At 39.0% G+C, this 13,247-nt stretch overlaps 1 protein-coding gene across 2 annotated transcripts in view; it reads left to right on the forward strand.

Annotated features, from left to right (window-relative positions):
- The first annotated feature begins 6,404 nt into the window (after window positions 1-6,404).
- Cfap36 (cilia and flagella associated protein 36) overlaps window positions 6,405-13,247 on the forward strand; it is a 27,885-nt gene continuing 21,042 nt past the window's right edge. The window contains exons 1-3 of one of the 2 annotated variants that reach the window (XM_013018033.1): window positions 6,405-6,722; window positions 10,161-10,225; window positions 11,074-11,175. In XM_013018033.1, the coding sequence (XP_012873487.1) occupies window positions 6,608-6,722; window positions 10,161-10,225; window positions 11,074-11,175 (282 nt within the window). In that variant the 5' untranslated portion in view covers window positions 6,405-6,607. Of the gene's footprint in view, window positions 6,723-7,618; window positions 7,721-10,160; window positions 10,226-11,073; window positions 11,176-13,247 lie in introns of those variants that run through there. The other variant, XM_013018035.1, reaches the window with a different exon arrangement.

Below are 13,247 nucleotides of genomic sequence, written 5' to 3' on the forward strand. Positions count from 1 at the left end.
AATTTTTAGCTGAGGATCATAAGGCAAGCGAGAGCAGGAAAGTCCATGAGTTTATCTCCAATTAACCAGCAAAATGCTGGAAGTGGAGATTTGGCTTAACTGAAAGAGCAACAGTTTTGAGTGAAAAAGCTAAGGGACAGTGCCTAGTTACCAGCATGGGAGGAGGGGAGGAATAAGTGCATTTCCAGCCATCACATTAGGAGTAGTTAATTAAAAATTTTGAAGTTAGAATGGCTATAATCAAGAACTCTAATAACAACAGATGCTGGAGGGGATGTGGCCAAAAGGGCACCTTACTGCATTGTTGGTAGGAGTGTGGACTTGTTCAACCACTTTGGAAAGCAGTATGGAGGTTCCTCAAAAGACTTCACATAGAACTCCCCTATGACCCAGCAATCCCACTTTTGGGTATTTACCCAAATGTTCACAAACAAGACCCTACTAACGCTACCAGCACAACTATGTTTATCACAGCATTATTCACCATAACTAAGATATGGAACCAACCCAAATGCCTCTCAGTAGATGAATGGATCTAGAAAATGTGGTTATCTATCTATCTATCTGTCTATCTGTCTGTCTGTCTGCCTGTCTGTCTGTCTATCTATCTATATCTGTCTATCTATCTACAATGGAATTCTATACCTCCATCAGAAAGAATGATACCACCCCATTTGTTAGGAAATGGAAAGACTTGGAAAAAATTACATCAAGTGAAGTAATCCAGGCCCAAAGAAACATAGGTCCCATGGTTTCCCTTATTTGCAATAACTAGTATATGTCTAGGACAAGCAGAAAAGATCAAAAGCTATGCACATATGACCATATAAGCTGACGCTAAGTGAAATGAACCCCAAGATAGAGACACAAGAGATTTTATCTTTTTTGCTGTTCTTTTTACTGTACTATGTGATTTTTTTTGTTTCTTTTGTATCTTCTTCCCCCATGGTATAACCCCTGTTGTCACTGTGTTTGATCCCAACATTCTGCATCTTGTGTATACATTTTTCTAGTTTCAGGGGGAAGGGGAGGTAATGGAATGCTGAAATAAGGATACAGGATGACCCACTGTAACAACAAGAGGTACAGGACACTATGTTGAAAATGAACTTTACAACTTTGTGGGGTGAGGGAGAGGGTTGGGGAGGGAGGAGTTGGGGAGGTGGGGAGGTAAGGGGATGGTAGGGGAAAAACAAAGGAGGGGATAACAATGCTCAATAGGAAATGGACTCATTACCTTGCTCACGTAACTGTAACTCCTCTGTACAGTATCTTTTTTTTTGGGGGGGGGGGTCCGGTAGTGGGGCCTGAACTCTGGGCCTGGGCGCTGTCCCTCAGCTCTTCAGCTCAAGGCTAGCGCTCTACCACTTGAGCCACAGCGCCACTTCTGGCTTTTTTCTTTTTCTTTTTTTGCTTATGTGGTGCTGAGGAATTGAACCCAGGGCTTCATGCATGTGAGGCAAGCGCTCTACCACTGAGCCACCTTCCTAGCCCCTGTACAGTATCTTTACAATAAATATATATATTCAATTTTTTGAAATTAAATATTTTCCTGGGGCTTGAACTCAGGGCCTGGGCACTGTCCCTGAGCTTTTTTGCTCAAGGCCAGTACTCTACTACTTGAGGAACACTACACTTATGGCCTTTCAGTGTTTAATTAGAGATAAAGGTCTTACAGACTTTCCTGTCTGGGCTAGTTTTGAACTGTGGTCCTCAGCTCTCAGCCTCCAAGATTATAAGCGTGAGCCACTGATGTCCATCTGCAAGCTAAGTTTTAAGTTGGTAATTTTTTTTATGTCCTGTGAATGGTGTTATAAATATTCAAATGGACCTGGGAATGTGGCTTAGTGGTAGAGTGCTTGCCTAGCATGAAACCCTAGGTTTGACTCTTCAGTACCATGTAAACAGAAAAAGCCAGAAGTGGTGCTGTGACTCAAAAGAGTGCTAGCCTTGAGGAAAAGAAGCTCAAGGACAGTGCCCAGGCCCTACATTCAAGCCCCAGGACTGGAAATATATATATGTGTGTGTGTGTGTGTGTGTGTGTGTGTGTGTATTCAAATGGTCTGTAAAAGAATAAAGTAGCCAGGTGCTGGTGGCTTAGGCCTATAATCCTAGCTACTCAGGAGGATAAAGGTTCAAAGCCAGCCTGGGCAGGAAAAGCCGTGAAACTCTTATCTCCAATAAACCAGTAGAAAACCAGAAGTGGCGCTGTGGTTCAAGTGGTAGCCTTCAGCTGAAGAATGCAGGTACACTACCCAGACCAAACCCCAGGATGACAAAGAGGAGGAGGAGGAGGAGGGGGAAGGGGAGGGGGATGGAGAGGAGGAGGAGGAGGAGGAGGAGGAGGAGGAGGAGGAGGAGGAGGAGGAAGAAAGAAAGAAAGAAGAAAGAGAAGAAGAAAAGTTTTTCCAGGCCTGCTCTAAGGCCTCCATGGGAGCCCTGGGTATGTGGAGAACAGCTGACACAGCATAGTCTTGCCATTGCCTAAATTCTCAAAGTATCGGTCAAACTCTTGAAGTCCAGTACTTTAGGTTTGTTACTCACATATGGTGAGGGAAGAAGGTCCAACAAGGTTTAACAGAACCTTTTCCGAGGGAGGAAGATTTTTTCATATTCTTGAAGGGAGGGCAGAGTTCACTCTAAATTCTCATACAAAAGATCTGTTAAGATGTCCAATCTTAAAACCTTAAAGCAGAACAAAAACAGATTCAAAAGCAAAAGCATCATGAAGCAAACTAAGTATCTGAAATCATTTCAAAGCTATGAACAGTAATTTAGTGTTTGGGAAAGCTAAAAATAGAACTATGATATAATTCTGCTGTACCACTCTTGGGCATATATCCAAAGGAATGTAAGTCAGCAAACACTCTAGATAACAGTATACCCATGTTTATCACAGCGCTACTCACTACAGCCAAACTATGGAATCTGTCTAGGTGTCCATCAACCGATAAACGTTTCCAGAAAAATGAATGAACTTGGAGAGCATTATGCTAAGTGAAATAAGTCAGAATGAGAAAGACAAACATTGCACGTTTTCTTTCATATGCAGAATCTAGACCTGAAAAGAAAAATGACATGAATGTAGAAGGACTCTTTAAAAAGGTAGAGGACGAAGAAAGGACAGGGTGATGAAGGAATGAATACAATTGAAATGCTTTAGCTGCATGCATGAAAACAAATAATGCAACTCACTAAAAATTGTAAAAAAAAAGTCCTGGCACGGTGGTCCACATCTATAACCCAGCTATGCAGATGGCAGGGATAGGAGAATCATGGCTTAAGGCCATTCAAGGAAAAAGTGTGAGGTTTTTAATCTTAAAAAAAAAAAGCTAAAGACAAAAGACTAGAGGTGTGACTAAGTGTTAGAGCATTTGCTTAACAAGTATAAGATGCTGAGCTCAATCCTCAGTACTGGAGAGACAAGGAAGCATAATAGAGTGATAAGGAGATGATCCAAGAACATTATATGGGTATTTCCACAGCACAATGAAACCCTTTGTAAATTAATGTTCACTAAAAACTCTAAACATCTATTTTTGATATATATTAGTTTTTTTGTCTGTGTTTAAATTTTGTAACTTAAAATGTGGGATAAACTGGATATTTATTTATGCCAGTATGGGAGTTTGAAGTCAGGCCTGAGTGAGGTCCATTAGCTTTTTCACTTAAGCCTGGCAAGTCTACCACTTGAGCCACAGTTGTACTTCAGCTTTTTTGTGGTAATTGGAAGTCTCATGGACTTTTCTGCCCATCATGGCTTTGAACTTGGATTCTTAGGTCTCAGCTTCCTGAGTAGCTAGGATCACAGATATAAGTCACCAATGCAGAGATATTTTTTAATTAAAAGTTTTTAAAATTATCTTTAAGTAGTTGTATAAAGGGGTTTCAATTCACCATATCAGTTTATGAATACAATGCATCTTGATCAATGCCACTCTTTCCATCATCGTTCTCCATTTCTCCCAACCTCATCTATCCTCTCAAGTTACCCAAACCTGATTTTTTTGTTGTTGTTGGTAGTGGGGCTTGAACTCTGGGCTTGGGTGCTGTCTCCCAGCTCTTCAGCTCAAGGTGTGCGCTCTACCGCTTGAGCCACAGTGCCATTTCCGGTTTTCTAGTGGTTTATTGGAGATAGGAGTCTCACATGGACTTTTCTGCCTGGGATGGCTTTGAACTGTGATCCTCAGATCTCAGCCTCCTGAGTAGCTAGGATTACAGGTGTGAGCCATTGGTGCCCAGCTAAACCTGATTTTTTTAAGAAGAAAATTAATTCCTAAAGAAGAAAAAATTTCTTTTTCTTACTTCTGTCCTTCCCTTCCTCCATATTTTTCCTTCCTTCCTTCTTTCCTTCCTTCCTTCCTTCCTTCCTTCCTTCCTTCCTCCCTCCCTCCCTCCCTTCTTTCCTATCCTTCTTCTTTCTCTCAACTCAGGCTGTCTTTTAAACTTGAAAATTCCTGTTTTAGCTTCTCAATTGCAATCATACTGCCACCACACCTATCTCTCTTCTAATTTTAGTATGTTGATGACACAACATTGTATAGTAAGTCTTATTTCCTCTCCTCACCATCTCAACAAAATGATGACATTATCAGTGTCCCTGACACCTTCCCACACATACTTGAAACCAGTCCTACACAAGATCTGAAAAGTTAAGTCTGAAATGCTTGGCTAGGGGTCAATTCCAGGCTTTGAGGTAGGATTTGTTCCAAAGTAGAGAACTGGGTATAGATGAACTGGGTAGCAGGACTCCTTGCCCTTAATGGTTTTAACTTACAGCAGCTCTCTGGAAATTGAAAAACAAAGATGGACTTCCTCAGTTTTATTCTCCATTCCAAGGTAGAGCACTGAAGAGGTACTCAGTATATTATAAAGCATTTTTTTTTTTGGGTCCAGTCGTGGGGCCTGAACTCTGGGCCTGAGCGCTGTCCCTCAGCTCTTCAGCTCAAGGCTAGCACGCTACCACTTGAGCCACAGTGCCACTTCTGGCTTTTTTTTTTTTTTGCTTATGTGGTGCTGAGGAATTGAACCCAGGGCCTCAAGCATGCAAGGCAAGCGCTCTACCACTGAGCCACCTTCCCAGACCTATTATAAAGAATTTTAAGAGCTTTGTGTAAAATATACAAAGGACATTTTAAAAATAGCACAGAACTAAGAATTAGGGATAACATTTACACATGACTCAATGTACTATTCTTATAATAATAAGCATTTAAGGATAGGTTAAATATATCAAATGATTTTGTATATGTAGACACATGTATTAATTCCTTGCAATCGTAAATAAAACCAATAGTTCTTGCAGACACAGAGATGCTTATTTCAGCTGCTTGTTGAAGCAAAAATTAGTTGAATTAAATTATCCTCAAAACATGGAAAAATGAAAAAGAAGGGGGCTAGAGGTGAACTGAATAGTAGAGAGCTCTCCTAGCATAAAGCCCTGGTTTAATCCCTTGCTCCACCACAAAACATTACAAAACCTTACACATTTATGATCACATTCATATACAGAAATATGATATTGTCTACACACATGGCATTACAAATAGCCTAAATAGCCTAAAGGGTTTATAGATTACCCTGTTGCAAAGAAGTGTTTTGCTTGAAAAGATGAAGACACAGTAAGTGAAAAACATTCATAGCTGTCCATATATTGATTTGCTTTATGTAACATATATTACATGACATATATTACATTATCTATATATATTACATGATATATATTACATTATCTATCTACCTGTCTGTCTGTCTATATTGCAATCAGGTTGCTTGAAGCTATTTGGGGGCTCTAAGCACCTCGACAGTGACCTATGAACACCCACTGCAAAGTGGACCCCAACCCAAACGTTAAGTTGGCATGAAGTCTGATTATGAAACACTTTATTAAAACGACTATGAACTTCGATTTTGCCCATGAGAAGCTCCTTGGTTATCTCTATGAAGATACACGGTAGTGACTGTAGAAAAAAAGGAAGAAAACCTCACATAACTACATATTCAACTTCGTACTTTTCGGCAACCTCTGAGTTATAAACGCTTGTGGGTCTGACAATGCTTGGGACTGAGGCTGTGCGGTTACAACCGTGTACTAAAGTCTGGGCCGCCCCGAACCTTCCCTCCGCACGCCATTTTAAACCTTGATTCCAGGCACACTCCGGAGAGGAACCCTGAGATTCTGCCTAGGATCGCTAGCCAATCGCTATTCTTCTTCTATCAGCTCTAGCAACGTCAAGCCAATGAAGGAAGGGCTACTTTTTCAGTCGCTACTGCTAACTGGCCAATCGGAAACTTTCTTCAAATGATACTCCTTCCTCCTCTCCGACTTCCTGGTCTCCTCCCACCTCCCTCGCAAGTGCGCAGGCTCGGGAAGCTGGCTTCACTTCCGGGTCGTAGCCCGGGGCGGCTGCGTACGTTGTCATGGAGACCGTTTTACGTTAACTGGTGTGTAGTTTGTTTGTTTTTTTTCCCCACCCTGTGGCCTGGTAACTGCGGTGGGCAGCTCTTCCCCGTTCTCTCTGGGTGTCCTGCGGCCGGAAGGCCTCTGCAGGCCCGGAGGAGTCTGGCTTAGGGATCGGCGTCGCCCCGTAGGGGGCGGAGGGGCGTGATGGCTGCGGAAGAGGAGGACGAAGTGGAGTGGGTGGTGGAGAGCATCGCGGGGTTCCTGAGAGGCCCAGACTGGTCTATCCCCATCCTGGACTTTGTGGAGCAGAAATGTGAAGGTAAAAACCCCACCCAACTACCCCCCGCGCCGCCCCAGGCCGAACTGACCCTAACCGTCTCCCAGCTACACGGTCCTCTGTAGTTACACGGAGGGAATTGAACTCACTGGGGGTCTTCCTGGCAGATCTGAAAATGGAGATTACTCCCCCCCACACACACCCGAACCCCTCCTTCCTGTGCGTGTTTTACAAACCTTAGTCTTGACTCTTATGCTCCTTCTTTCACCCTAACCCACGTCTTTCTGGGCAGGTGGACAGTTTGGGCGAGCTTCTTCAACGCTTCTCCAGTTACTTGAGAAGTGTCACTCTGTCTCCCAGTCCCTTCGGATCCCTAGTATTAAAAAAAAGGCCTGTAGAATCAACCTAGGAAAAGAAAAATAATTCAGCGACACTAACAGTTAGCAAACACGGTTAAGAGGGCATGTGGTTACCTCTGCCCATGATTGTATTCCTCCCCCACCCCATCCCCCCCCGTGTTGAGCTCTCTTGACTCTTCAATTCTACCAAAAATGGGGAAGGAGGGGCCGCCACCCAACAAATGAAGCATTCACATGCAGCATTATAACTGCTTCTGAGGGATGGACACTGTGGTTTTCTGATCAGCATACTCTTGGAGTTCCGCAGTCAGTCTTGGAGACAAATTGGACCCCTTTCATAGAAAAGAAACTAGAAGCTATTTAGCTGAGCAAGACTTTGAGGACAATAATAATCCATCGATCATTTGAATGTGCATTATGTTGGAGGGATTAAGATCAGTTGGCTAGAGTTGGGGTGGGTGGGTACCAGCTGCAGGGAAACAAAATTCTGTGAAAGAAATACTGCCTAGCAATATATCCATGATGAGTTGGGCTGCCTGAAATGGTAATCAATTCCCCAGGCACTCGTGTTTTGATTGGATATGAGAGTCACTTTATGGAGATCTCAAAGAAAATTCAACTGTTAAATGTTTCCTTCTCCTGAATTATCTTTTAAGACTTCTCTCAGATTCCATGAATCTGGTAAAGATGAGATTTCCTTTGACCACTGAAACTTCATTATATTTTAATTGTCATAGTCAAAATTTAAATACTTGCACTATATGTCCTAGTTTACTACAAGTAATCTTTAAGGAGGTCCAAAAACAAAGCAACTTTTAAGGGTTTAAAATGCTATTATGAGACTGATAAAGACTGTGGAATCCTGACCTCATTTAGAAGAAATTATGTCATCCATTGATTCCATTTATGCCACTGAGACAAAATGTTGAATGGAAAAAGAATTATTCATCATTTTATTTTCAGATATCAAAAATGGCTACATCTCAGTAATAACATACCTCAGTTGTGTTAATTTACAGAGAAGCAGATCCCCAGCCTTGTAAACATGTCCTATATAGTGATTTTAGAATTAACTGAAAACAGCCTAGTTAGCTGTTTTATTGAATGTGTGTTTAGTGTTACATAGAGTAAATGCAGGATAGAGGTTACAATGCCAAATGACTACTAAACATACATTATATAGAAAAAATAAATATAGAATATATAAAAGTTACATGCAAAGTGACACTCGAAGTAATTGTTTATACTTCACAACCTGGCTTAGTAATGTGTTGTTCTTTATTTCAGATAGTTTAAAGTTTAGTTTTATACAACTTTGTAACATTAACACTTCAATAAACTTAGTGTCTTAGAAGCTGGGGTTGGAAAAATGAATAATGGTACTTTGAGCTTGAGAAGTTTATAGTCTAATGGTGGAGAACAGTCAGGAAAACAGAACAAAACACAGAGTAGCAGGTGCTGTAACAAGATAAATGCATGGTAATAAATAATTCGAAAAGTGAGAGAAGGGATGGGTTAGGAGTGATGGGTGGCAATGTTGTCGGACACCTTGTATTCATGGGTGGCAATGTTGTCGGACACCTTGTATTCATACACTGTTTTGTAGAATGGGAACTCTTTGTACAACTACTTAAAGATAATAAAAAATGTTAAATAAAAACAGTATGATTTACATAAATATGGAAAGAGGCTATAAAATATATGAAATAGACAATTTTGTTTCTCTGAAAAATAAATAATTAGATCAGAGGAAGGAATATATCAGCCTGGGAATTAGGAGTGGGTAGCAGGTCATGGAGAATTGAGCCACTGGAAAATGTCTTGAAGAATCTTTAAGGGAAAAGGAGATAAACCATAGAGAAAAAATGAAAAGACAGAGGAAAAGTTTGAGTAAAAGGTGGAGGGTATTTGGAGGTGTGCCACACAGTTGTTTGTTGTTAGAAGGGCAAGATTCGGAATTTGGAGTAGTGGGAGATGAGATTGTATTTAATCTTGGAGGGTTTTGCCTACTTCCGAGGATTTTGCACTTCTTCTCTAGGCAGTGAACAGTTGTTGAAGAGTTTTAAACAGAAAATTAAAGAAATGAGTTTGCATTTCAGGAAGATTATTCTTAGAGAATGAAAAAAAGTTTGTTTATAATTAAGTCCTTAATCTATCCTATTCTCCCAATTAGGTATTAACTTCTTGTGGGAGTATCTCCTCAATCTCTGTTGTTTCAAACATAAAATCAACTGGTAAACATTTATTTGGGTTGTATTTATTTTTAATTTATCATTGATATATGGCAACAAGAATTACCTAGTCACTTTCAGTAAAATTTGCATCAGCACAGTGGCAGTACAGTAAAAGAATCTGGAGTCTGTTATAAAAGGATTCAATGTATAATAATGTTACATTAAAAGTTTATGAAGAAATTGTTGCCTTACATTTTTTGTTTTGGGGTCCAGTTGTGGGGCCTGAACTCTGGGCCCGGGCGCTGTCCCTCAGCTCTTTAGTTCAAGGCTAGCACTCTACCACTTGAGCCACAGTGCCATTTTGGCTTTTTTTTTTCTTTCTGCTTATGTGGTGCTGAGGAATAAAACCCAGGGCCCCATGCATGCAAGGTAAGCGTTCTACCACTGAGCCACCTTCCCAGCCCATTGTTGCCTTACATTATTTATCAAAAAATGGCAAATTGATGGGCCTGACATTCCTGTAGTCTCAGCTACTGAAGAGGCTATGGTGGGATGGCCACTTGAGCTTAGGAGTTCAAGAATAGTCTGAACATCATAATAAAACCTCATCTCAAAGAAAGAAAAAAAAGTAGGAAAATAAGAAAGAAGAAAACTGGAAAGTTTATCTTAGTCTTAAATAGGAGGTAGTTTTTGCTTTAAATTTGCTTTAAATACCTTCTTAAATAGGAGAAAAACTTGTTAGCAGTTAATATTAAATACTCAGGTATCTGTGTGTGTGTGTGTGTGTGTGTGTGTGTGTGTGTGTGTGTGTGTTAAAAAAGCCTTGGAATTCAAGCTAGAATATCAGAATGTTAATATTTCCATTTATAAGGAGTAGATTTAAAATTTGCATTTAATGAATTTATTTGTTTTTATACATTACAGTAATGTTTTTCTTATTAATATAGTTTTTGATGATGAAGAAGAAAGCAAATTAACCTATACAGAGATTCATCAGGAATACAAAGAACTAGTGAGTATTTTTTTTCACTGAGTTTTAAGTGTAATTAGGTTGCTGTTCTAAGTGTAAACAATGTATTTTGTTTCATTAAAATTCTTTTAATTTCACAAAATCAATTTAACCCTCACAGTTAGATAGACTGTATGTTCTCTAAGCATCTCATCTTAATAGACAGGAAATTTCTACTCTTGTATCTAGGGAATAATTTTACCACAATGGTAAGGATCTTGTATTTAATCTTTAAATTTTATTCTCATTTAGCTGATGTCTCCAGTAAAGTGTTAGTTTTCCATAGGTATGTTTGTCTTATTATTCTTAAAAATTTCTGACTACTTGGCACCAGTGGCTCACACCTATAATTCTAGCTACTCAGGAGGTTGAGATCTGAGTATTGCAGTTTGAAGCCAGACTGGGCAGGAAAGGAAAGTAGAGCTGTAGCTCAAGTTGTAGAGCACTAGCTTTGGGCAAAAAACGTTGACACTGTTCAGAGTTTAAGCTCCAGTGCTGACACACACACACACACACACACACACACACACACTTACTTCCTTGAAGTTTAGAGAATTTTACAACTAAGGTTCATAATCTTGACTTTCATAATCTCACTGTGATTCTGACTTCATGGTTCTGACTCTAGTAGAAGAAATAAAATCTCATATGATTCTCTGAAAAAAAAAACAACCCAAACCCTTCTTTTTAGTTTTCTTTTTTATGACAGTTTTACAGCCATGTAATAAATAATATAATGTACATCAGTATTTGCAAAATGGCATTTGATTATACTTTCCAGAATTAATAGACAAACTGTCATTTAGGATTTTTTTAATGTAAAGTTTAAATGTTAAACTTTTTCTTTTTAGGTTGAGAAACTGTTAGAAAATTACCTCAAGGAAATTGGAATTAATGAAGATCAGTTTCAAGAAGCATGTACCTCTCCTCTTGCAAAGACACATACATCTCAGGTTTTGCCTTTGTGTTATTCTGTTTATGTATAATTACATACCAAAAATTACCCTCGTTTCATTTACATTTCTTATATTTGTTTAACTGTAATATTTTAGACACAGTGTAAGGTGAAAAGATAATTATTACATTTGAATTCTTTTTTTTAGAACAACCTAGAGAAATGATAATTTGAGGCATTAATGAACAGACAAAATTAAAAATAAACTTTCTGAACTCAGAACTATTATAAGATCACAAGTTTTATCCAGATGACTTTGATTTACGTAGGTCTCTGATAATTCTGTAGTTGTTCTTTTTCTAATTTTAAAGATCCACAGTTACAGATCTTTAGGGATTTCTTTTTTTGGAACTCATTGTCTTATTAGTTCTGTTGTACTGGGCTGATATAGATAATATGTATATGAATTTATATATGTTTATGTATTTATTGAGGCTCAGACTAGTTGATGTTCTAGATACTTGACATGTGTTATCTTATTTAAGCATCTTGACACCTCTTAAATATTAGTACTGTTTATCTTTCACCTGTAAATGAGGAAACTAAAGCATAAAGATACTAAGCACTTAGTCAGACATGCACAGCCTAATGAGTAGTCCATCTAATGTATAATCTTAGGGAGTATAACTGAGAACAACAGTTGCTCAGAGGTTGAAGATAGAGATATGTTGCTGCGAGCCAAGATACCTTCTCAGAAATTCACTTTGATTTCCCATTCTCTACCAAATTAACTGTATTTATAATTTTTTGCCAAGATGATAGTGAGGATTTTCTTTGGTGTTACCTCATATATTTCCAGACTTGATGTCTACCTATACTTCTCCAATATATTATATACAATTGTATTCCAGACCACTCAAAAGCATCCATACACCTGGCTTTGTGCATGTTGTCTCTTAACCTAGATGTAGGATAGATAATATATAGACCACTCCCAACCCAATCTACCATCCCTTCCTTTACCTAAGAAAATCTACATCATTGGGGCTCAGCTGAAATGCTACTTCTTACTGCACCTTGCTGCTCCCTGCACTTAGACCAAACTCATTCTACCTCACCAAGTAATTTTATATCCATATTTTTGTTATTCTGCCTTGAATTATAGTTTCCCACAAGTCTGTTTGTTCTACTAGATTCTTTGAGATATTTTTAGTTCTTTGCATTTGTAATTACTAGTTTAGAGATAGGAACTTACTACTACGACTACTACTATTGCTACTATTACTACTACTACTACCAGTAATTTTAAGATGGGTGCTGGTAGGCTTATGCCTGTAATTCTAGCTATTCAGGAGACTGGTATCTGAGGATCATGGTTTGAAACCAGTCAGGGCAGGAAACTCCAAGATTGTTAGCTCTTTAGTTAAGCAGCAAAAAGCCAGTAGAGTTAGTACTCAAGTGGTAGAGTGCTATTCTTGAGCAAAGAGGCTCAGGAGATCTGGCACAGTTTTACTTTCTTAACTTTTTTTGATTCCCCACAGCCATAAAATTGGGGATAGTGTTTAATTTGGAAGGTTTTTGTAAAGTTTGAGAGAGTGTTATTATACATAAGGCATTTAGCACAATGCCTGGTGTGTATATAAATAAGTGGATCTACTTTTTAATGGTAGCACTTTTGGTGGTCAGTTAGGAGTATATTAATAGGCCAGGATCATAGGTTCAATCTTAGAACCTGAATCAGCATAGGACTGTCATGATTACTAAAAAAAATCTTAAAATGTGTTTACTGTTTTTTTTAGCAATTCACTTTTCATTCAGAAAAGAATGTTGATTCAAGTTGGTTAATATGGGTGCATAAGAATGAACTTGAGAAATAAATTGCTTGTCATGTGTTATTTGGAAGATAATTTCATTTTGTTTTGCTTTGGATGATTTGGTTTAGATTTTTGAAACTAGCAGCCAGCTGTCATTAAACTGCACTATTAAAGAAGACTTGCAAAATTCTTCCATCTTTTTTTTTGGGGGGGTCCTGTCGTGGGGCCTGAACTCTGGGCCTGAGCACTGTCCCTCAGCTCTTCAGCTCAAGGCTAGCACTCTACCACTTGAGCCACAGCGCCACTTCCGGCTTTT

Source organism: Dipodomys ordii, unplaced genomic scaffold (assembly GCF_000151885.1).
Source record: "Dipodomys ordii isolate 6190 unplaced genomic scaffold, Dord_2.0 Scaffold37, whole genome shotgun sequence".
Classification (NCBI taxonomy): domain Eukaryota; kingdom Metazoa; phylum Chordata; class Mammalia; order Rodentia; family Heteromyidae; genus Dipodomys; species Dipodomys ordii.